Source organism: Rhinoraja longicauda, chromosome 19 (genome assembly GCF_053455715.1).
Source record: "Rhinoraja longicauda isolate Sanriku21f chromosome 19, sRhiLon1.1, whole genome shotgun sequence".
Classification (NCBI taxonomy): domain Eukaryota; kingdom Metazoa; phylum Chordata; class Chondrichthyes; order Rajiformes; family Arhynchobatidae; genus Rhinoraja; species Rhinoraja longicauda.
In genome coordinates, this window is record NC_135971.1 from 11,386,598 (window position 1) to 11,408,454 (window position 21,857).

General features: G+C 48.5%; 2 protein-coding genes across 2 annotated transcripts in view; both read right to left on the minus strand.

Moving 5' to 3' along the window:
• The window catches only part of LOC144602836 (uncharacterized), a 43,424-nt gene extending 35,317 nt beyond the window's left edge, over nucleotides 1-8,107 (minus strand). The window contains exons 1-5 of the mRNA XM_078415956.1: nucleotides 7,694-8,107; nucleotides 7,508-7,603; nucleotides 2,690-2,923; nucleotides 1,291-1,313; nucleotides 1,075-1,193 (exon numbers count right to left, since the gene is read on the minus strand). Of these exons, the coding sequence (XP_078272082.1) occupies nucleotides 1,075-1,193; nucleotides 1,291-1,313; nucleotides 2,690-2,923; nucleotides 7,508-7,603; nucleotides 7,694-8,107 (886 nt within the window). The remainder of the gene's footprint in view (nucleotides 1-1,074; nucleotides 1,194-1,290; nucleotides 1,314-2,689; nucleotides 2,924-7,507; nucleotides 7,604-7,693) is intronic.
• A 5,412-nt stretch (nucleotides 8,108-13,519) lies between these two features.
• Nucleotides 13,520-18,244, minus strand: LOC144603127 (E3 ubiquitin-protein ligase TRIM39-like). The gene is made up of 6 exons (XM_078416277.1): nucleotides 17,837-18,244; nucleotides 17,651-17,746; nucleotides 16,667-16,900; nucleotides 16,013-16,035; nucleotides 15,807-15,925; nucleotides 13,520-15,012 (listed from the first exon to the last, which is right to left on the minus strand). Exons 1-6 carry the CDS (start codon nucleotides 18,242-18,244, stop codon nucleotides 14,480-14,482), a joined length of 1,413 nt encoding a protein of 470 aa, XP_078272403.1. The 3' UTR covers nucleotides 13,520-14,479.
• Between the last annotated feature and the right edge of the window lie 3,613 nt (nucleotides 18,245-21,857).

Here is a 21,857-nt window from a genome sequence, read left to right on the forward strand (position 1 = left end):
ATTACCTGAAGGTCGCAGACAGAGGATGTTGGTAGAGGGTTGTTTTTCCAGACTGGAGACAGAGTCCACTGTTGTTCCTTGTTTATATACACGATTGGGTGTGTATGTAGGTTGCACGGTTAGTCAGCTTGCAGATGGAAGCAAAATTGGTGACATTGTGGAGAGTGAAGAATGTTACCTGAGAGTAAATGGGATCCCTGTGAACTGGGCCAATGGGCTGAGGAACGGCAGGTGGGATTTATTCATGTGAAGGTGAGGCGATGCACTTTACTGAGACAAACCAGGGCAGGACATAGAGTAAACGGGGAGCTTTATAGCACGGAGAGATGTCGGGGTGCAGGTACACAGTGCCATGGAAGATGCAACAGTGACAGGCAGGGAGGTGAAGAATGTGTTTATCGCTCATGCTTTCATAGGTCAGGATATTAAATACAGCGTTTGACACAATGAGGTTGTTTGTAAATTGGAAAGGGTGCAAAACGATCTACGACAATTTCATCAGGTCTGAAGGGAGACGTTGGACAGGCAGGGACATTTGTCTTTGGAGCCCATCAGGGTGCTTTAGCAGTTGTGTATAAGATCTATATAAGGTGCACAGATGAGGTGAATAGCCACAGTATTTTACCCAAGGTACGAGAGTCTAAACCTAGAGTGAATCAGTTCAAGGTGAGAGTGGAAACAGTAAAAAGGAGCAGCCTTTTCAGTCAATGCGTTGTGTATGTACGGAACAAACTGACAGAGGAAATGGTGGAGGGAGGTAGAATGACGACCTTTTACAGACAGTTGGGTGGATACGTGGATCAGAAAGACTTGGAAGAATATGTGTCGGACTCAGGCAAGTGGGACAAGCTCGGTTGGGCAACTTGGTTGGCATGGTCATGTCGAGTCAAAGGGCCTGTTTCTGTGTGACACAGCTCTCTGACTCTGTCATGCTTTTCTGCAGCTGTGTTTGGTGGAAGATCAAATCTTCAATTTCCCTTCAGTCCAAAATACCATTAATGTTTGCATCTACACATTGCTTAAAGATGTCAGAAACAAGAACAATGGAAAAAGTATAAGCTTTACAAGCTTTACCTTGCTTGATGGCATCAGATGTTTCTGCCAATACCATGTTGTACAAAAAAGGAGTTTCAAACTTTTCAATCAGCAAGTTATCATCTACCACCGACTGTGGTTTGGCTTCATCACCAACTCTGCAAATATTTAACAGCTGGTTATAAACTGAGTGTTAGAAATATATTGGACTGTTCAACAAAACCTTACAATGTTTCCGTCAAGAGCATGTCCTACCTTCGATTGCGACCAGCTTCCTCCTGAAAGAAATAAAACACAAATCTCAATTGACTGAGATGGACCGTCCTCATCCCGACAGCGGGAATTTCTCCACATTTCTACAACCATCTGATAATTCCCATTTCCCAACTCTTATCACCGCTGTCATGAAGATAGAAAGCGGACATTGCCGTCGAGACGTAGAACGATGGGGAAAAGCATGAGGAATGTTCATGAGAATGACGCCATAACTGAGAGGATGGAACTCAATGCAAAGACTGGGCAGGTCGTGGGAGTTTATCTGGAGAAGATGTCAGGAGTGAAGAGATAGAATTTAAGTTTATCGGTGGATTTAAATGGGTGAGGATGAAATAATATCTCTAATCGATGAGAGAGCAAAAATCAAAGCTGACATGTAACGCGGTCTTCAACAATAGACAATAGACAATAGGTGCAGGAGGAGGCCATTCAGCCCTTCGAGCCAGCACCGCCATTCAATGTGATCATGGCTGATCATTCTCAATCAGTACCCCGTTCCTGCTTTCTCCCCATACCCCCTGACTCCGTTATCCTTAAGAGCTCTATCTAGCTCTCTCTTGAATACAAATACTGAAAGGAATGCAGTCATGAGAACATGGACCTCACTTGCATTGGAGGGACTGAAGCCAACAGCAGAGATAATTTAAGGGCGATCGGGATAAACACGTGAGCACTCCCGGAATTCGGGGTATTGTAACCGGGTGTGGTGAGTAGATGGGAGGGATGTTGAGTGGAGCAGAAATCTTGACTGGATAGAATGGACCAAATGGCATGTCTATTATGTAGAATGGGATGTCATTCCATGGTGAACAAAGGTGGGTAAAACAAACAGAGCAAATTCCCCCAAGGTGACCGCCCACTGATGATGGGAACCGGATGTAGATGATCAATCTGCTGTGTGCGCCATGTTTTAGATTTTGATGTTAATCCCCACTATGAGGTCATGGCTGATCCAGCCCAGGACTGAACTCCTCTGCTTTGTCCTATTCCCTTTGATTTCAGTTCCCTGAATGTTCAAAAATGTATCTTCCTCTGGTATAAATACGTTTAACAGGTTAAACCTCTCAGTCTCTTGGTTGGAGAGTCCCAGAGATTTACTGCCCTCTGTCCATTCGTGGTCCTTGGGTTCAGATTAGGATCACCCGTCGTAGTTCTGAACACCACAGAATACAAACACCACTCTACATTTCGGCCAGGCAGTCCTGAGATCTCATAGTTTACGCGGGAGGCCAATTAGTTTGGGAACAACAACAACTGGAACATATGAAACATTTACCCCGTTCTGAATTACTGGTAAATACAGCATTCATTTCAGAAATGTCACCCACCATTTTGTGACTGCACTTTCACTTCACCAGACTGTAGTGAAACCACTCACCTTCAGAAACATCACACTGTCCTTTTGATCCATCTGTTGCTGCAACTTAAAGAGTTCCTCCTGAATGGAATTTAAATTCTCCTCAATTTCTTGAAGATTTTTCTCCATTACATTTAGAATCCTCTTCTCTTCCTCCCGAATATTTGCCCGGACGTGCTGCTCTTTCTCAGTGAGAATCTGGTGCAGTTCAGCAAACTGGGATGTGATCTTAGACTGAAGGTTGTGTGACTGTTCCTGTGAAATGAAAGGTGAAGATCAATATTTCCTCAATATCTCAAAGTGTGGAGTTGTGCATTTTTGGCGAAGGAATAAAGCATAGGTTATTTTCTAGATGGGGTGAGAATCCAGAAAACGGAGGTGCAAAGGGACTTGGGAGTGCTGGTGTTGGATTCCCAAAATGTTAATCTGAAAGTCGAATGGATAGTAAGGAAAGCATTTATTTCAAGAGGGCTTGTATACAAAAACAGGGATGTAATGTTGAGGCTCCATAAGGCGCTGGTAAGGCCATATTTGTAATATTGTGAGCAATTTTGGGCACCATATCTGTGGAAAGATGTGCTGGCTCTGGAGAGGGTCCAGACCAGGTTTACAAGAATGAGCCCAGGAATGAGTGGGTTAACCTATGATGAGCATTTGTCAGCACTGAGCCTGTACTCGTTGAAGTTTCGGAGAATGAGGGGGACCTAATTGAAACATACAGAATAGTGAAAGGCTTGGATAGAATGGATGTGGAGAGGATGTTTCCACTAGTGGGAGAATCCGGGACTCAAAGTCATAGCCTCAGAATTAAAGGATGCTCTTTTAGGAAAATGATGGAAGTGGCGGAGGCAGGCTCGATTTTATTATTTAAGAGTAAATTGGATAGGTATATGGATGGGAGGGGATTGGAGGGTTATGGTCTGAGAGTAGGTAGATGAGACTAGGTCAGAGAAAGTGGTCGGCATGGACTGGTAGGGCCGAACGGGCCTGTTTCCGTGCTGTAATTGTTATATGGTTATATGGTTATATGACAAAACATTTATTTGGTCAGAGGGTGGTGAATCTGTGGAACAGTTTCCCACACAAGGCTATGTATATTTTTAAGGCAAAGATAGTTAGATTCTTGATTAGTACAGGTTTCAGAGATTATGGGGAAAAGGCAGGAGAATGGGGTTAGGAGGGAGAAATAGGTCTGCCATGATTGAATGGCGGCGTAGATGTGATGGGCCGAATGGCCTCATTCTACTCTTGTTCCTTATGACTTTAATTCCCTGCTGCCTATTCCTTTTCACGTACCCATTAATTCTCATTCATCCACCACAAACATTCGCAGGGATGATTTACAGTCACCGATTGACCATTGAACCAGCTTGTATTGGGGACCAAAGATACTAGAGGAGCAAGATGGACCACTCGACTCTAAAAACTGTAGTAGGTCATGGGTAAATTTCAGCGCCATTTTAGGAAGCAGATTCTGTGTGCCAGACTGGGATGTGTTCACAACTCTCTGCAATAACTTCGTACATGAAATGTTTGCAAACAATTATTTTTTTCCAATTTCTTGGATAAGTTGATAGTTGACATTTATAGCTATATCTTGACGAGATGCTGCTTCGTGATCTTTAAACTTTGGATGTTACTGATAGAATATTTGCACGAGAGATCCACTCTGTCTGTATCTGGCCAATTGATCATATTTAATGAACTGTTCTTCTTTGCTTGCTCAGTTAATTTCAATTTCACCTCCACCAGCTATATCTCTTTTTGTTTTATTTTTAAAAAGTCATGGAAGCAGAGATTAGGCATTTGCAAACAATAGAACTCTACTGTATCCACAATATATTCGAAAATACATTGAACTTTATACTTGAAGCCAAGAAAATTTGAATTGGTGAATTGATCAGTTGGATACTAGTAACAGGATTGTTCCGAGTCAGCATGGATTTACGAAGGGGAAATCATGCTTGACTAATCTTCTGGAATTCTTTGAGGATGTAACCAGGAAAATTGACAGGGGAGAGCCGGTGGATGTGGTGTACCTTGACTTTCAGAAAGCCTTTGACAAGGTTCCACAGAGGAGATTAGTGGGCAAAATTAGAGCTCATGGTATTGGAGGTAGGGTACTGACATGGATAGACAGAAAGCAAAGAGTGGGGATAAATGGGTCCCTTTCAGAATGGCAGGCAGTAACTAGTGGGGTACCGCAAGGCTCGGTGCTGGGACCGCAGCTATTTACAATATACATTAATGATTTGGATGAAGGGATTAAAAGTACCATTAGCAAATTTGCAGATGATACAAAGCTGGGTGGTAGTGTGAACTGTGAGGAAGATGCTATGAGGTTGCAGGGTGACTTGGACAGGTTGTGTGAGTGGGCGGATGCATGGCAGATGCAGTTTAATGTGGATAAGTGTGAGGTTATCCACTTTGGTGGTAAGAATAGGAAGGCAGAGTATTATCTGAATGGTGTCATGTTAGGAACAGGGGACGTACAACGAGATCTGGGTGTCCTAGTGCATCAGTCACTGAAAGGAAGCATGCAGGTACAGCAGGCAGTGAAGAAAGCCAATGGAATGTTGGCCTTCATAACAAGAGGAGTTGAGTATAGGAGCAAAGAGGTCCTTCTGCAGCTGTGCAGGGTCCTAGTGAGACCACACCTGGAGTACTGTGTGCAGTTTTGGTCTCCAAATTTGAGGAAGGATATTCTTGCTATTGAGGGCGTGCAACGTAGGTTTACTAGGTTAATTCCAGGAACGGCGGGACTATCATATGTTGAAAGAATGAAGCAACTAGGCTTGTATACACTGGAATTTAAAAGGATGAGAGGAGATCTTATCGAAACGTATAAGATTATTAAGGGGTTGGACACGTTAGAGGCAGGAAACATGTTCCCAATGTTGGGGGAGTCCAGAACAAGGAGCCACAGTTTAAGAATAAGGGGTAGGCCATTTAGAACTGAGATGAGGAAAAACGTTTTCAGTCAGAGAGTTGTGAATCTGTGGAATTCTCAGCCTCAGAAGGTGTGGGGACCAATTCTCTGAATGCATTCAAGAGAGAGCTGGATAGAGCTTTTAAGGATAGTGGAGTCAGGGGGTATGGGGAGAAGGCAGGAACGGGGTACTGATTGAGCATGATCAGCCATGATCACAATGAATGGTGGTGCTGGCTCGAAGGGCCGAATGACCTCCTCCTGCACCTATTGTCTATTGTCGAAAACCCTTGACAGTCTCTAAAATGACCAATGCTGCTTGACGTGATACAGAAGCTTGAATCCAATTCAAATAGACTCAGTGTTGGAGTAAGTCACCGGGTCAGGCAGCATCTCTGGAGAAAAAGGATGGGTGATGTTTCATGTTGGGACCCTTCTTCAGACAAGGGGAGGGGGGGGGGGGGAGGTGAAGTGCTGGAAAAATCAAGACCTGATCATTTCATTGGTTAGGTGATATGCGAAACAGTGCAACCCTGAATATCCCGCACACAAAATGACGTTAATCTTACCATGAATGACAGAAATAAAAAATGTTATCCTTGTTTCTGAAGTGCATTTTTGAATGATGTAAAATGGGGTTTTGCTTACTAAAATTGCGGACGTTCCTCTCCGTTGCGTACTACACTTCACTATACGAGATGTCGACGGAGTGGTTCATCTTGCTTCTCTAGTATACAGAGATGAGGTGTTTCAGACTAGGGCTTCCGAGATGTCCTCGTTCTTCAGAAAACGGGGCTTCCCCTCCTCCATTATAGATGAGGCTCTCACTAGGGTCTCTTCTACATCCCGTAGCTCCGCTCTTGCTCCCCCCCCCCCCCCCCCCACTCGCAACAAGGACAGGATCCCCCTCGTTCTCACCTTCCACCCCACCAGCCAGCGGATACAACATATCATCCACCAACATTTCCGTCACCTACAACGGGACCCCACCACTGGCCATATCTTCCCATCCCCTCCCCTCTCTGCGTTCCGCAGAGACCGTTCCCTCCGTAACTCCCTGGTCCACTCGTCCCTTCCTACCCAAACCACCCCAACCCCGGGCACTTTCCCCTGCAACCGCACGAGATGCAACACCTGTCCCTTTACCTCCCCCCTCAACTCCATCAAAGGACCCAAACAGTCTTTCCAGGTGAGACAGAGGTTCACCTGCACCTCCTCCAACCTCATCTATTGCATCCTCTGCTCTAGATGTCAACTTATTTATATCGGCGAAACCAAGCGCAGGCTCGGCGATCGCTTCGCTGAACACCTGCGCTCGGTCCGCATTAACAAAACTGATCTCCCGGTGGCCCAGCACTTTAACTCCCCCTCCCATTCCCAGTCTGACCTCTCTGTCATGGGCCTCCTCCAGTGCCATAGTGAGGCCCGCCGGAAATTGGAGGAGCAGCACCTCATATTTCGCCTGGGCAGTTTGCAGCCCGGTGGTATGTACGTCGACTTCTCCAACTTCAGATAGCTCATCTGTCCCTCCCTTCCCCTCCTCCTTCCCAGATCTCCCTCTATCTTCCTGTCTCCACCTATACCCTTCCTTTGTCCCACCCCCGACATCAGTCTGAAGAAGGGTCTCGACCCGAAACGTCACCCATTCCTTCTCTCTGCCTGATGCTGTGTTACTCCAGCATCTTGTGAATAAATCCTCTAGTATGTTTGTTGGGGACGTGGAAGGAATCCGACGCGGTCACAGGGAGAAGGCGTGAACCACACGGGCAGCGCCCGAGGTCAGGATCGAACCCGCTCACCAGAACTAGGAGACAGCAGCACTACTTGTGTCATTGCGCTGCCCTGTTATTACACGCATCACAGAGATCAAACCTGCACAAGATCAGGAAATCGAAACTTAAAAGCCTCACCAGAACTCCAGAAATCTTCTCTTTCTGTTGCTGCTCCATTTGCTGGATCCCTGATTTATCTTTTGTGAGAGACTGGATGGAAGATTTCACCTGACCCTGGAATTGTGTTTGGGAATCAGAAAATTAAATGGTTGAACAGAAAAAATGTAATTAAAATGATGTGATTAAAAACGAGTTTGTTTTTACCTTGTGGTTTTCAACAGCTTCTTTAACCGGCATGAAGCTGTGAGACTTGTGTTCCCGCCCAGCTGCACAAACCACACAGATCAGCTTCTTATCAGTTTCACAAAACAGCTTTAGTTCTTCCTGATGTTCCTCGCAGTGAAGTTTACTTTCCTTCTCTGTCCGATGTTCAGTGCTCAGTGTTCGAGCTTTCTCAGCCAATCTCGCCAAGGCCCGACTCACCCTGAGGGTGCGGTCTGCAAACTGCTCTCTACATTCCGGGCAGGAGTTTCTCCCCTCCCTGTCCCAACTCTGTGTGATACAGGAGCGGCAGAAGTTGTGCCCGCACTCCAGTGACACCGGATCGGTGAAGAAATCCAGGCAGATGGGACAAATTATCTCCTCGGTTAAACTCTCGACCTGGTCTTTCGAAGCCATTTTAACTCCGCCTCTTCCTGGTTCAAAACGCATTCCCTTTCGCGCAGCTGCTGATCAAAGATACTAGAGGACCAAGATAGACCACTACATTCTTAGACAATAGACAATAGGGGCAGGAGGAGGCCATTCGGCCCTTCGAGCCAGCACCGCCATTCAATGTGATCATGGCTGATCATTTTCAATCAGTACCCCGTTCCTACCTTCTCCCCATACCCTCTGACTTCGCTATCCTTAAGAGCTCTATCTAGCTCTCTCTTGAATGCATTCAGAGAATTGGCCTCCACTGCCTTCTGAGGCAGAGAATTCCACAGATTCACAACTCTCTGACTGAAAACGTTTTTCCTCATCTCAGTTTTAAATGGCCTATCCCTTAATCTTAAACTGTGGCACCTGGTTCTGGACTCCCCCAACATTGGGAACATGTTTCCTGCCGCCAACGTGTCCAACCCCTTAATAATCTTATACGTTTCGATAAGATCTCCTCTCGTCCTTCTAAATTCCAGTGTATACAAGCCTAGTCGCTCCAGTCTTTCAACATATGACAGTCCCGCCATTCCGGGAATTTCGGACCTTTAAACCGTAGAAGGTCATGGCGGCATTTTAGTAGCAGAAACTTGCAGAAACATTTAAAAAGAAAAATAACTAAAATCTGTGAATTGATAGATAAGATATATTCTGCATTTTAATGGCATCATTACACCTACTGTTCCCCCAAAACACTGATTACATTGCGAGAGGCGGGTTTTGCCGTTGATAGGCAGACGGTTGGACAAAGGCCAGAGATGAGAAGACAGAAGGTGTGTGACAAAATGATTGAGGACTTGCGAATTGTGTCCTGATCCTCAAACAGTCTTCTCCTCAGACGGCCAATGGTTGTGCAGGTGCACTGAAGGCGCTGGTGAGTTTCACCATCAATGTCTGCCTTCCTCTGGGAAGAGGAGCGCCGGCCAGAGCACCCGAGGGTCACCATCGTTACGACCATTTTAAAGGAAGGGGACAAATCCACCCGCGGAAACTATGGAGGGTCCCCCCACTCACTAACACAGAGAGGGGGCAGTTACACATTAAACTGTCCTGAATATTAATGGAAGCGGAGAGTAGCGCTTGGGACAGTGTAAGGCAGGATAAAATGTTGGAAACATCTGCAGAGTGGATTCACGAAGATGGAGCCAGGATTTGATTGTCTGAGCGAAAGGGAGAGGTTGGGCAGGGAAGGGTTTATTCATTGGAGCGCAGGAGGCTGAAGTGCATAAGATCAAGGGGTGAATAGACAGGGTGAATGCACAGTCTGTTACCCGGAGCAGTGGAATCGAGAACAAGAGGACACAGGTTTGTGGTGAGAGGTGCAAGATTTAATCGGAAGCTGAGGAACAACATTTTCACACAGAAGGTCGTGGGTGTCTGGAACAAGCTGCCAGAGGGGGTAAGTGAGGCTGGACAACAACGCGGAGTGGAGTTGAAGCCCCGTTTCCTGAACAACGAGGACACCTCCGAATCACCCCTTCACCTCTAGTTCCTCCTCCCCCTCATCCCTCCTCTTCCTCTCCTTCACCCCTCCTCCACTCCCTCTCATCCCCCTCTCTCTCTCCACCACTCCCTCTCATCCTCTCCCTCTCCCTGCACCTCCTCCTCACCCTCCCTTCCTCTTCTTCACCTCTCCTTCTTCTCCACCTCTCCCTCATCCCTCTCCTGCCCCTCACCCCGCCTCTCCCTCGCCTCCTCAGCCCTCCATTTTTTCTCCTCCACTCCCTCTCCTCCTCTCCCTCACCCCTCCATTTCTCTCTCCTCCTCTCCCTCACCCCTCCATTTCTCTCTCCTCCTCCACTCCGGGCCTCCAAGGCCGCCTCTCTCCGCAGCCGCCGCCGCTCCCCGCTGCCGGGCGGGGTCGGGGTCGGTGCCGCCGCTGCTGGACCGGCGGAGAGGGAGGGGGAGAGGGTGGTGGAGGAGGATGAGGAGCCGCCTCAACAGCGGGTCTCGGGTTGCCGCCGCCATCAGCGCCATGGGGTCTTGCTTCCATAATACCGGTTGCCATCAAAGCTGAAGTGAACAGTAATCAGTCGCTATGTGTAGGAAGGAACTGCAGGTGCTGGTTTAAACCGAAGACAGACACAAAATGCTGGAGTAACTCAGCGGGACAAACAGCATCTCTGGAGAGAAGGAATGGGTGACGTTTCGTGTCAAGACCCATCTTCAAACTGTCAGAATCGACCCGTGCGTTGGAAGGAACTGCAGATGCTCGTTTAAACCGAAGATTGAGTCTGAAGAAGGGTCTCGACCCGAAACGTCACCCATTTCTTCTCTCCAGTGATGCTGCCTGTCCCGCTGAGATACTCCAGATTTTGTGTCTATCTTCAGCAATCAGTCGGCGACAAGCTTTGAGTTTAAATTCTGAAGATGTTAGAGGGGATGATTGAGGTGTAAGTGAGGAGAGAATCAGGCTGGCAGATGGCATCACAGATCCTGATTACACAATAATCAGAAAAAAAGATAAGGTGTGAACAAGAGTTAGTTTAAAATGATTAAATTCTCCAAGTAAGCTTCAGTAAGTTTTAGAGTCGAAGGTCTTTTATTGTCACATGTACCAATTAAGGTACAGTGATATGCGAATTACCATATAGCCAGACAAAAAAATATCAAGACACAGAATTACATAGAAGTTAACATAAACATCCACCACAGCGGATTTCCCACATTCCTCACTGTGATGGAAGGAAAAAAAAAGTCCAACCTTCGTCCTCTTTATTATCTTCCACTTTATAGCACAGAAACAGGCCCTTCGGCCCACCGAATCCGCACCGACCACCGATCCCGCACACCAGTACTATCCCACACACAGTAGGGACAATTTACAATTTTACCGAAGCCAATTAACCCACAACCTGCACGTCTTTGGAGTGTGGATGGAAACCTGAGCATCCGGTGAAAACCCACGCAGGTCACGGCGAGAACACACGTACTCCGTACAGATGGCAACCTAATATCCATCAGAGGCACAAGCATTCCCAAATGGACAACAATGAAAAGAAATTCGGGCAGACACACAGACAGGAAAGGTTTGGACGGAGAGACACAAAGTGCCGGAGTAACTCGGCAGGTCAGGCAACATCTCTGGAGAGAAGGAATAAGGAGATGCTAAAAATCAAAAATAAAATCCGAGAAATACTCAGCTGGATGGTTAGCGTCTGTAGAGTGAGAAACGGAGTTAATAACTCAGGTTGATCATCATTTGTCATCAGTATCATATCTGAAAAAGGTTTGGATAGCAGTAACAGGATCGGTCTGAGTCAGCGGATTTACGGAGGGGAAATCATGCTTGACTAATCTTTTGGAATTTTTTGAGCATGTAAGTAGGAAAATGGACAAGGGAGAGCCAGTGGATGAAGTGTACATGGACTTTCAGAAAGCCTTTGATAAGGTCCCACGTAGGAGATTAGTGGGCAAGATTCGAGCACATGGTATAGGTGGCAGGTTGCTGACCTGGATAGAAAATTGGTTGGCAAACGGGAAACAAGGAGTCGGGATAAATGGGTCCCTTTCAGAATGGCAGGCAGTGACTAGTGGGGTACCGCAAGGCTCGGTGCTGGGACCGCAGCTATTTACAATATACATTAATGACTTACATGAAGGGATTAAAAGTACCATTAGCAGATTTGCGGATGACACAAAGCTGGGTGGCAGTGTGAACTGTGAGGAGGATGCTATGAGGATGCAAGGTGACTTGGACAGGTTGTGTGAGTGGGCGGATGCATGGCAGATGCAATTTAATGTGGATAAATGTGAGGTTATCCACTTTGGTGGTAAGAACAGGAAGGCAGATTATTATCTGTATGGTGTCAAGTTAGGAAATGGGGAAGTACAAAGAGATCTGGGTCCTTGTTCATCAGTCACTTAAAGCTGGCATGCAGGTACACCAGGCAGTGAAGAAAGCTAATGGAATGTTGGCCTTTGTGACAAGTGGAGTTGAGTATAGGAGCAAAGAGTCATAGAATCCTACAGCACAGAAAGAGGCCCTTCGGCCCTTCGTGTCCGCGCCGCCCGTTACCAAACACAGTCTCATTTTAATCCCATTTTCCCGCATTTGGACCGTAGCCCTGAATGTTGTAGCATTTCAAGTGCCCATCCAAATGCCTCTTAAACATTGTGAGTGTTCCCGCCTCCACCACCACCCCAGGCAGTGAGTTCCAGACTCCAACCACCCTCTGGGTGAAAAAGTTCTTTCTCACATCCCCCCGAAAGGGCGGCACGGTAGGGCAGCGGTAGAGTTGCTGCTTTACAACGAATGCAGCGCCGGAGACTCAGGTTCGATCCTGACTACGGGTGCTGCACTGTAAGGAGTTTGTACGTTCTCCCCGTGACCTGCGTGGGTTTTCTCCGAGATCTTCGGTTTCCTCCCACACTCGAAAGACGTACAGGTATGTAGGTTAATTGGCTGGGTAAATGTAAAGATTGTCCCTAGTGGGTGTAGGATAGTGTTAATGTACGGGGATCGCTGGGCGGCACGGACTTGGTGGGCCGAAAAGGCCTGTTTCTGGCTGTATATATATGATGATATGAAACCTCCCTCCCCTTACCCTGTATCTATGTCCCCTTGTTGTTGAACCTTCCACCAGTGGAAGAAGTTCCCCGCCATCTACCTTATCTATGCCCCTCATGATCTTGTACACCTCGATCATGTCCCCTCTCAGCCTTCTCTGCTCCAGGGAAAACAACCCCAGTCTGCTCAGTCTCTCCTCATAGCCGAGGCCCTTCATCACTGGCAGCATCCTGGTGAATCTCCTCTGCACCCTCTCCAAAGCTATCACATCCTTTCTATAATGTGGTGACCAGAACTGTACACAATACTCCAGCTGTGGCCTCACCAGTGTTCTGTACAATTCCATCATTACCCCCCTACTTTTATATTCGATGCCCCGGCTAATGAAGGCCAGTAATCCATATGCCTTTTTGACCACCCTGTCCACCTGTCCTGCTGCCTTCAAGGACTTGTGTACCTGTACTCCAAGGTCCCTCTGTACCCCTGTCTTCCCTAGGGTCCTTCCATTCATGGTGTACTCCCTCTCCAAGTTATTTCTGCCAAAGTGCATCACCTCGCACTTTTCAGGATTAAATTCCATCTGCCATTGCTCCGCCCATCTGACCATCTCATCTATATCTTCCTGCAGCTTGCAGATCCCTTCCTCGCTATTCACCACCCCCCTACCTTTGTGTCATCTGCAAACTTGCTGATCATGCCCTGTACGTTAACATCCAGATCATTTATGTAGATTACAAACAGTAAGGGACCCAACACCGAGAGGTCCTTCTACAGTTGTACAGGACCCTAGTGAGACCGCACCTGGAGTACTGTGAGCAGTTTTGGTCTCCAAATTTGAGGAAGGACATTCTTGCCTTTGAGGGCGTGCAGCGTCGGTTCACTAGGTTAACTCTCGGAAAGGCGGGACTGTCGTATGTTGAAAGACTGGAGCGACTACGCTTGTATACACTGGAATTTAGAAGGATGAGAGGGGATCTTATTGAAACATGTAGGATTATTAAGGGGTTGGACACGTTAGAAGCAGGTAACATGTTCCCAATGTTGGGGGAGTCCAGAACCAGGGGCCACAGTTTAAGAATAAGGGGTGAGACATTTAGAACGGAGGCGAGGAAAAACTATTTCAGTCAGAGAGTTATAAACTGTGGATTTCTCTGCCTCTGAAAGCAGTAGAGGCCAATTCTCTGGATGCTTTCAAGAGAGAGGGAGATAGAGCTCTTAATGATAGCAGAGTCAGGGGGTATGGGGAGAAGGCAGGAACGGGGTACTGGTTGTGACTGATCAGCCATGAACACATTGAATGGCGGTGGTGGATCGAGGGGCTGAATGGCCTACTCCTGTACCTATTGTCAATTGAAATGTAAGGTTTGTTTCACCTTGCAGATGCTGCCTGACCCGCTGAGTTTTGGGGGCAATTTCTGCCTTTATTACACATTTTAAGCCATGCATGTTGTTTGGGTCGCAGGTGTGGTAACAGGCACAAAAGTCACTTATTAAATCAGATTACCGCTGTTTCTGCAATTGTCAAAGTTAATTCTCAAAGTTACAGCTGGTCTGTGGTCGCACCGCGTGACGTTGCTGCCATCTAGTGGCGGGACCAAGAGGTGACGCGGTTAACGTGTTGAAATGAACGGATCGACAGCTCTGATTCCACTTGCTGTTTATTTCTCTCTTCTCACATTTACATTCCCCCTGGTTTTATTTCCGCGCTCACTGGGGTTTTTACGACGTGGAATTTGGGGATTAAATGGGAGCCGTTCAGCGCCGACCTGTTGTTCTCCGGGTTTCTGCCCCACAGCCCCTGAGCCCCGCTCCTAACGCCGGTCCCGGGACCCGACCCTTTACACACCCGGAGCGGAACCGGAGCAGATTCTCAGCCAGTGGTCTTCCTCCCAAGACCAGAAGAAAGGATAAAGTTTCTCCGTGAATTTATTCCCAGTGAAGGTGTGGAGATGGGACTTGGTGTCCGCGTCGTAAAATGAAACTGTTCCGGACTCGTAACTGAGATAAACTCCCACCCTCCCGGGGATGGGACGGGTGGGGAGACGGGATGGAGGGTCGGTATCTGCTTCAAACTCATCATCCCACCAACTGATGCTCCAGACTCCAGTCTCCGGGGTCAGCTCGTCCTCTCTCTTCCTCTCCACAGACTCTGCGGCGACTCCCAGACACCAGCCTGGACTCCCCGCCATCTCCACCTCCCAGTAATTTCTCCCCGATATGAATCCCTCCGATCCCAGCACACACTCACTGCCTGTAAACCTCTTCCCGGTGTCAGGGAGACTCCTCCGGGTCCGGGTCCATCTCATCCTCTTCCGATCCTCAGACACCTCGAGCTCCGGATGCGCTGTTTCCACATCCAGGGTGACGGAGACTGGGGGGAGAAGCAGGGAATCAGAGAGTCCCGGTGGTCCGGGGAGAGTCGGGCAGCACTGCCCCAGGACCGGTGGAGAGGCCGCTCGGCCTCAGGCACAGGCGGGCGGGCAACGGATACCCTGCCCGGGGTTTCACCCACAACCTCATCGAGTGGAGAACAGGCACCTTTGAGGAGACTGGTGTGAGGGGTAATTGGAGGTGGTTAAAGAGGAGGTAGTGATGTGGGATGGAGTTGCCGTGATTACACTGAACGGGAGTGGACTGGACGGGCGAGGCAATCTGCTACTGGTTACTTGGTTTATTTATTGGAGGGTGGGTTTGATGCGTCTGTGCAACCAAGAACACTCTGATCTCGTTGTGAACCAATATATGAACTTCACTGAGGGACTTGATAATGTTCCGCATGTAAGGCTGGTCCAGAAAGCGAAGGCAGGTGGGATACAAGAGGAGTTGGTAAAATGGACCCATAATTGGCTTGGTGATTGGAGGTGGAAGGTAGCGGTAGGAGGGTGATTTTTCTGCCTGGAGGTCTGTGACTGGTGGTGTGTATCACATATCGCTGCTGCAACCTTTGTTGTTTATTATATATTTTCGTGGCCTGGATCTGAATGTAGGAGGTGTGTATAGTACGTTTGTGGGGAATGGGAAATGTTATGGGTTGCGAGGAAGTCTGTCAAAGTTTGCAGAAAGATCTAGGCTAGATCATCAAAACATTATTTTCATGCGGGGATACAAATTCTGGAGGACACAGTTTTCTTCACACAAAGAGTTGTTAAGAGGTATCAGTTTTACCTCGTTTGATGATATCAGATGTTTCGCTCAATGCCATGTTGTAGAAAAAGGTGTGATCAAACTTTTCATTTGGCAACTTGCCTCTGACCACCAACATTGGTTTGGCTTCATCACTGAACCTGCAAATATTTAACAGCTGGTTATAAACGGAGCATTTGAGCTGTTCTTATAAAATATACATTGTTTCAGTTAAAAGCATGTCCTACCATGTCTTGCGACCAGCTACCTCCTGAAATAAATAAAACACAAATGTCAATAGTCTGAGATGGATCGTCATGATCCCGACAGCGGGTATTTCGCCAAATTGCTACACAATAACTCACTGATAATTCCCATTTCCAAACTCTTTGCCTGTGCCACACAGACAGGAAGTGGATATTCTGGTAGAGACATCGAACACGGGGCAAAGCATTAGGAATGTTGATGAAAATAGGCGCGATCATGCAACCTACGAGTCAGACCGGTCAGAGAAAATGGGCTGGAATATTTTAGGATCAGCGTAGGATTTAAATGGGTGGGGGATGGAAATATTATCACTACTTGTGGGGGGAACAAAAATCAAAGCTGAAATGTAAGATGACCTTTTGATAAATTCCATAAGAAATGCAGTAAACAGAACATGGAACTCACAGGACGGCCTGAAGACAATATTGCAGATAAATTTAAGTTGAAGTTAGATAAATACATGAGGATTCCTGGAATTTGGGGCATTGCTGTAGGATGTGGTGAGTAGTTGGAACAGACGGAACATTGACCCAGTTCTGAATTACTGGTAAACGCGGCATTTATTTCAGAAAATTTAACCCACCATTTTGTGCCTGTGCACTTTCACTTCACCAAACTGTAGTGTAACCCCTCACCTTCAGAAATATCACGCCGTCCTTGTGATCTATCTGTTCCTGTAACTTTGAGAGTTCCTCCTGAATGGACTTTAAATTCTCTTGAATCTCTTGAAGATTTTTCTGCATTGTTTTTACAATCGTCTTCTCTTCCTCCCGGATCTCTCCCAGTAAGCACTGTTCTTTCTCAGTGAGAATCTGGTGCAGTTCAGCAAACTGGGATGTGATCTGTGACTGAAGTTTGTGTGACTCTTCCTGTCAGATGAAAGATGATAATATATATGTTATATCATTCTGAGCGCAGAATATGCCATTTGGTCCATCATGTCCATGCTGGGCTTCATATGTATCTACACAAATCCCATTTACATGTATTTAAACCATAGCTTTCATTACCTTGGCAATTAAAGAGCTCATCATGATAATTCTGGAATATTTTGTGAAAGTAATGTACAAGCACATCATTCCCATTTCCCCAATTCAATTCTCTGCACATGTTCCATTTAATTTCTCCATTAACCCTCACTGGACAGAACCGGGTCACCAGAACTATCAGACAGCAGCACCACTTAGAATGTCAGACTTCACAGAGTCATACAGCAAGGGGTCATACCGACCAAGACGCCCCATCTGCACTATACCTTTTAAATGTTGTTTTGGTACCTGACTCAACGACCTCATCTAGCAGCTCTTTCCATGTACACACTACCAAATTTGTCCTTCATGTTCATTTGAAATCTTTTCCCTCTCACCTAAAACCTACACCCTCACTTTCCCGATCCTCCTACTAAGACTGACCATCCAACGTATCATTCCGTTTCGTGGTATTATACACCTGCCACAGTCCATTCTTCAGACTACTGCACTCCAGGTAGTAACGTCCTTGGCTGCTCAACCTCTCCCAAGAGTTTTGGCCCTCGACTACTGAGCTCTATAGAGGTGCCAAATTATTACACACATCGCAAGATGAAATGTACACAAGAACATTAAATCGACAGTACAAACCTGAACTTCAGAAAAGCTCTCTTTCTGTTCCTCCTCCGTTCGCCCGATCTCTGATTCTTTGTTTCTGAGAGATTCGAAGGTAGATTTCACCTGACCCTAGGGTTGGGTTTTAAATCAGAGAATAAAATTGTCAGAAAATAAACAAGACGTGACATAATGAAGTGATCAGAATCGGTTTGCTTTTACCTTGTAGATTTCAACAGCTTCTTCTATCAGCATGAAGCTGTGAGACGTGTGTTCCCGCGCAGCTGCACAAACCACACAGATCAGTTTCTTGTCCGTTTCACAAAACAGCTTCAGTTCTTCCTGATGTTTCTCGCAGTGAAGTTTACTTCCCTTTGTCCGATTCAGGCTCAGTTTCCGAGCTTTCTCAGCGATTCTCGCCAAGGCCCGACTAACCCTGAGGGTGCGTTCTTCAAACTCCTCTCTACATTCCGGGCAGGAGTTTCTCTCCTCCCTGTCCCATCTCTGTGTGATACAGGGGCGGCAGAAGTAGTGGCCACACTCCAGTGCCACCGGATCGGTGAAGAAATCCATGCAGATGGGACAAACTGCCTCCTCGGTTAAACTCTCGACCGGGTCTTTCGCAGCCATTGTAACTCCGCCTCTTCCTGGTCCAGTGTTTTCCACTGCGCGCGCTGCCGTCTCCGGCAATGACCTTATTTGGCTGCAAATGTTCAGTGTGAAGGTATCCTGGCCACTTCCAACTAATCACTCGAGGGAGGGGTCAGTTGGATATTAAACCGGCCTGAATATAGATGAAAGCTGAGAGATTGCCCTGGAATTGTGTAAGGCAGGACAGAAAGGGACAGGGACCAGCGCTAAGGAGGTGTAACTGAGGAGGCGTTGCACGTGTTGGGCAGTGGAACCCGCCGCCCGCATCTCCGTTCACAGCCCGGGATCAAGATGGAACGTCGGTCTCAGAGGGTCGTCGGGCATAGGACCCGAGGGCCACAATCATGGCGACCACTTTTAAGAAATTGGACAATTGCACCTGCGGCGCCAACAAGGGTGGGGTGGGGGGTTCCCCTGCTGTCAACCGCAGGGCAAGTGGTTCACGGGTTCCTCTCAACCACCACCTCCCTGTCAATGAAAACCTGCCACTGTTGAAGGTGTAGGAAATGCAGTCGCCAATTTGCAGAAAGGACAACTCAAAAACAACGTTCAAAAGATTAAGGGGTGGTAGCGATAGAGTTGCTGCCTCACATCGTCAGAGATTCGTCAAAAGGTCGAATGGCCTACTCGTGCAATTATTTTCTACGTTTCGCCGTTTCTATGGTGACGTTTTGGAAAGTGAATCCATTCCAATCCCCACTCTCCCAGACCCGCCGCCGCTCGCCTCGAATAGTCCCACCTCCGTTGCCCGACTCGAGTAGTCCGGTGCTCCCTCCTCCTCCTCCCCGCACTGCCCGCCAACGGCTCCACGGAGGGGTGTGGACGTGGAGGCCGAGTGGGCGGAGGGAAGGGTAGGGGTTAGGAGGGGGTTGATCGTGGGGGGAGGAGAGAATGGGGGAGGCGGGGGGTAGGGGAGGAGACAGGGGGCGGGGCAGAGTGAGAGTGGAGCTGGGGAGGAGAGAATGGGGGGGGAGGAAAGAGTGGGGTAAAGGGGGGGTGGGGAAGGGGGGGGTTGAGAGAGAGTGGGGGTGGGGAGGAGAGAGTGGGGGGAGGGTGAGTGGGACTGGGGAGGGGGACAGTGGGGGAGGGGGACAGCGGGGGAGGGGGTGGTTGGGGGAAGAGAGAGTGGGGGTGGGTGTAAGGGGAACAGTGGGGATCAGGGAAGAGGGGAGAGTGGGGGGAGGGTGGGAGGAGCAGAGAGTGGGGGTGGGAAGTAGAGTGGGACTGGGGTGGGGGCAGTGGGGGTGTATGGGGTGGTTGGGGGAAGAGAGCGTGGGGTGGGAGGGAAGGGGAAAAGTGGGGGTCAGCGAAGAGTGGAGGGGAGGGAACGGGGGAAGGTGGGTGGTGGGAAGGGGATAGTGAGAGTGAAAGGGGAGGAGGGGGTGTGGGAGGAGGGAGGGGTGGGGGAGGAGGGGGAGTCTGGAGGAGAGAGAGGGGGTGTAGGGGGAAGGGGGTGGTGGTGGTGGGAAGAGAGTGGGGAGAGAGTGGGATGGGGATGGGGATAGTGGGGGTGGGGAATAGGGGACAGTAGGGGTGGGAAAGAGGGGACAGTGGGGGTAGGGGGGGGACAGTGAGAAGGGGCTGGGGCGAGTGTGTGTTGGGGAGGGGTGGTGGGAGGAGGGGCTGAGGGTGGGGGAGGTGAGTAGTGGGGGTGGGGGAGGAGGGGTGGAGGATAGAGGGGGGATGGGGAGAGTGAGAGTGGGGCTGGGGAGGTGAGAATGGGGGGAGGGGGAGAGGGAGGAGCAGAGAGTGGGGTGGGAGGGAGAGTGGGACTGGGGAGGGGGACAGTGGGGGGAGGGGGGGGTGGTGGTGGGGGGAAGAGACAGTGGTGGTGGGGGAAGGGGGACAGTGGGGGTCATGGAAGAGGGGAGAGTGGGGGGGAGGTTGGGAGGAGCAGAGAGTGCGGGTGGGAGGGAGAGTTGGACTGGGGAGGGGGACAGCGGGGGAGGGGGGTTAGTGGTGGGGGGAAGAGAGAGTGGTGGTGGGGAAGGGGGACAGTGGGGGTCAGGGAAGAGTTTGGGGTGGGGAAGAGGGGAGAGTGGGGGTGGGGGGAAGGGGGACAGTGAGAATGGGGGTGGAGCGGGTGGGTGGAGGTGAGGGTGGGAGTAGGAGGGGGTGACGGTGGGGGGAGGAGGGAGCGGGGAGGCGGGGTGGAGGAGAGAGGGGGGAGAGTGAGAGTGGTGCTGGGGGAGGAGAGAATGGGGGTGGGGGAGGAATGTGGGGGAAAGGGGGTGGTGGTGAATCGGGGTGGGGAGAGTGTGGGTGGGGAGGAGGGAAGAGTGGGGGTGGGGAGAAGAGGTTGGGGGGAAGTGGACAGCAGGGGTGGGGGAGGGGGGTAATGGTGGGGGGATGAGAGAGTGTGGGTGGGGGGGAAGGAACGGTGGGGGTGAGGGGATATTTGAAAGTGGGGGGTGGGGAGAGGCTTTGGATCCAGGGCTCCGCGGTCACACCCTCTCCCCTTCCCTGTTCACCCTCTACGAGGAACTTGGTCTCCCACCTGTCTTTTAATGATAATTAAAAAGTCATACCCACTTACATTATTACATATTAATAGGTTCGTGCAATAGATAAATGAAATACCCTCTGGTTGAATTTGGATAATTTGCACGACTAGTAAGATTCACAAGAACCGAATAGGAAGTTTGTGTTTATTAGAACATGTGCTTGGTGCTTCTCGACCCGAAACGTCACCCATTCCGTCTCTCCAGAGATGCTGCCTGTCCCGCTGAGTTACTCCTGTATTTTGTGTCTACCTTCGATTTCAACTAGCATCTGCAGGTCTTTCTAACACATCAACACAAATCTGCTCGGATAGTATAACTCGGATAGCAGCAGAGAGTTGATTCACAAGAGCCAGGAGTTGCTGGAATCTCAAAACATAAATAAATCCGGTCGACTCAACGGGTGAGGCAGCATCTGTGGAGGGACATGGATGTTTCATGTTTCCACTCGTGATCCTCAGGCTTGATGGACGATTGGCTTCCCGTCTATTAAATCGTGCGTAAAAAAGAACGAGCCTTTACAGAATTTCACTTTCAGAACTTGAATTTCCCCGCTGGTATGACTTGGTACATCTAGATTGTACTCGTATACAGTATGATTTGAATGGACAGCGCATATGCAAAGCTTTTCACTGTACCTCGGTGCACGTGAAATCATAAATCAAAGGAGACCAATATCACCATGTTGTTGTCAGCGTGTTAGTGAATGAATGAATGAATGAATGAATGAATGAATAAATGAATGAACGAATGAATGAATATGTAGGAGCCATTTATGCTTAATTCAGTTATTGTCATTGTGGTATGGCTATGTTTTAATATTTCTAGTTTATGTCTCTTTTGCCTGCTTGTGGGTGTGACTTAATGCGTAATTGGGAGTGTCTAGATGGGAGGAGGCTAGTGTGTCGACAGAGGTTGTGGGTCAGTTTAGACTCGGAGGATGGTAAGCATACAATTCTTTACCATACGCTCGTACCAGCTATATTTGTGAGAACCGTACGGTAATAACTGCAAGAATTTCAAGATATTGTTTGTAGAAGAAACAGTTGATAAAGTACGGAAACTGATTAATTACTCTATGATTTGTGGTA

Coding starts and splice junctions, on each gene's coding strand:
- LOC144603127 (XM_078416277.1), bottom strand. CDS start 18,244: ATGGCTGCGAAAGACCCGGTCGAGAGTTTAACCGAGGAGGCAGTTTGT. Junction 16,036..16,666: donor ACGGCGTGATATTTCTGAAG/GTGAGGGGTTAC, acceptor TATTTATTTCAG/GAGGTAGCTGGTCGCAAGAC. Junction 15,013..15,806: donor ATCTGATATCATCAAACGAG/GTAAAACTGATA, acceptor TTCTCCCCCCAG/TCTCCGTCACCCTGGATGTG.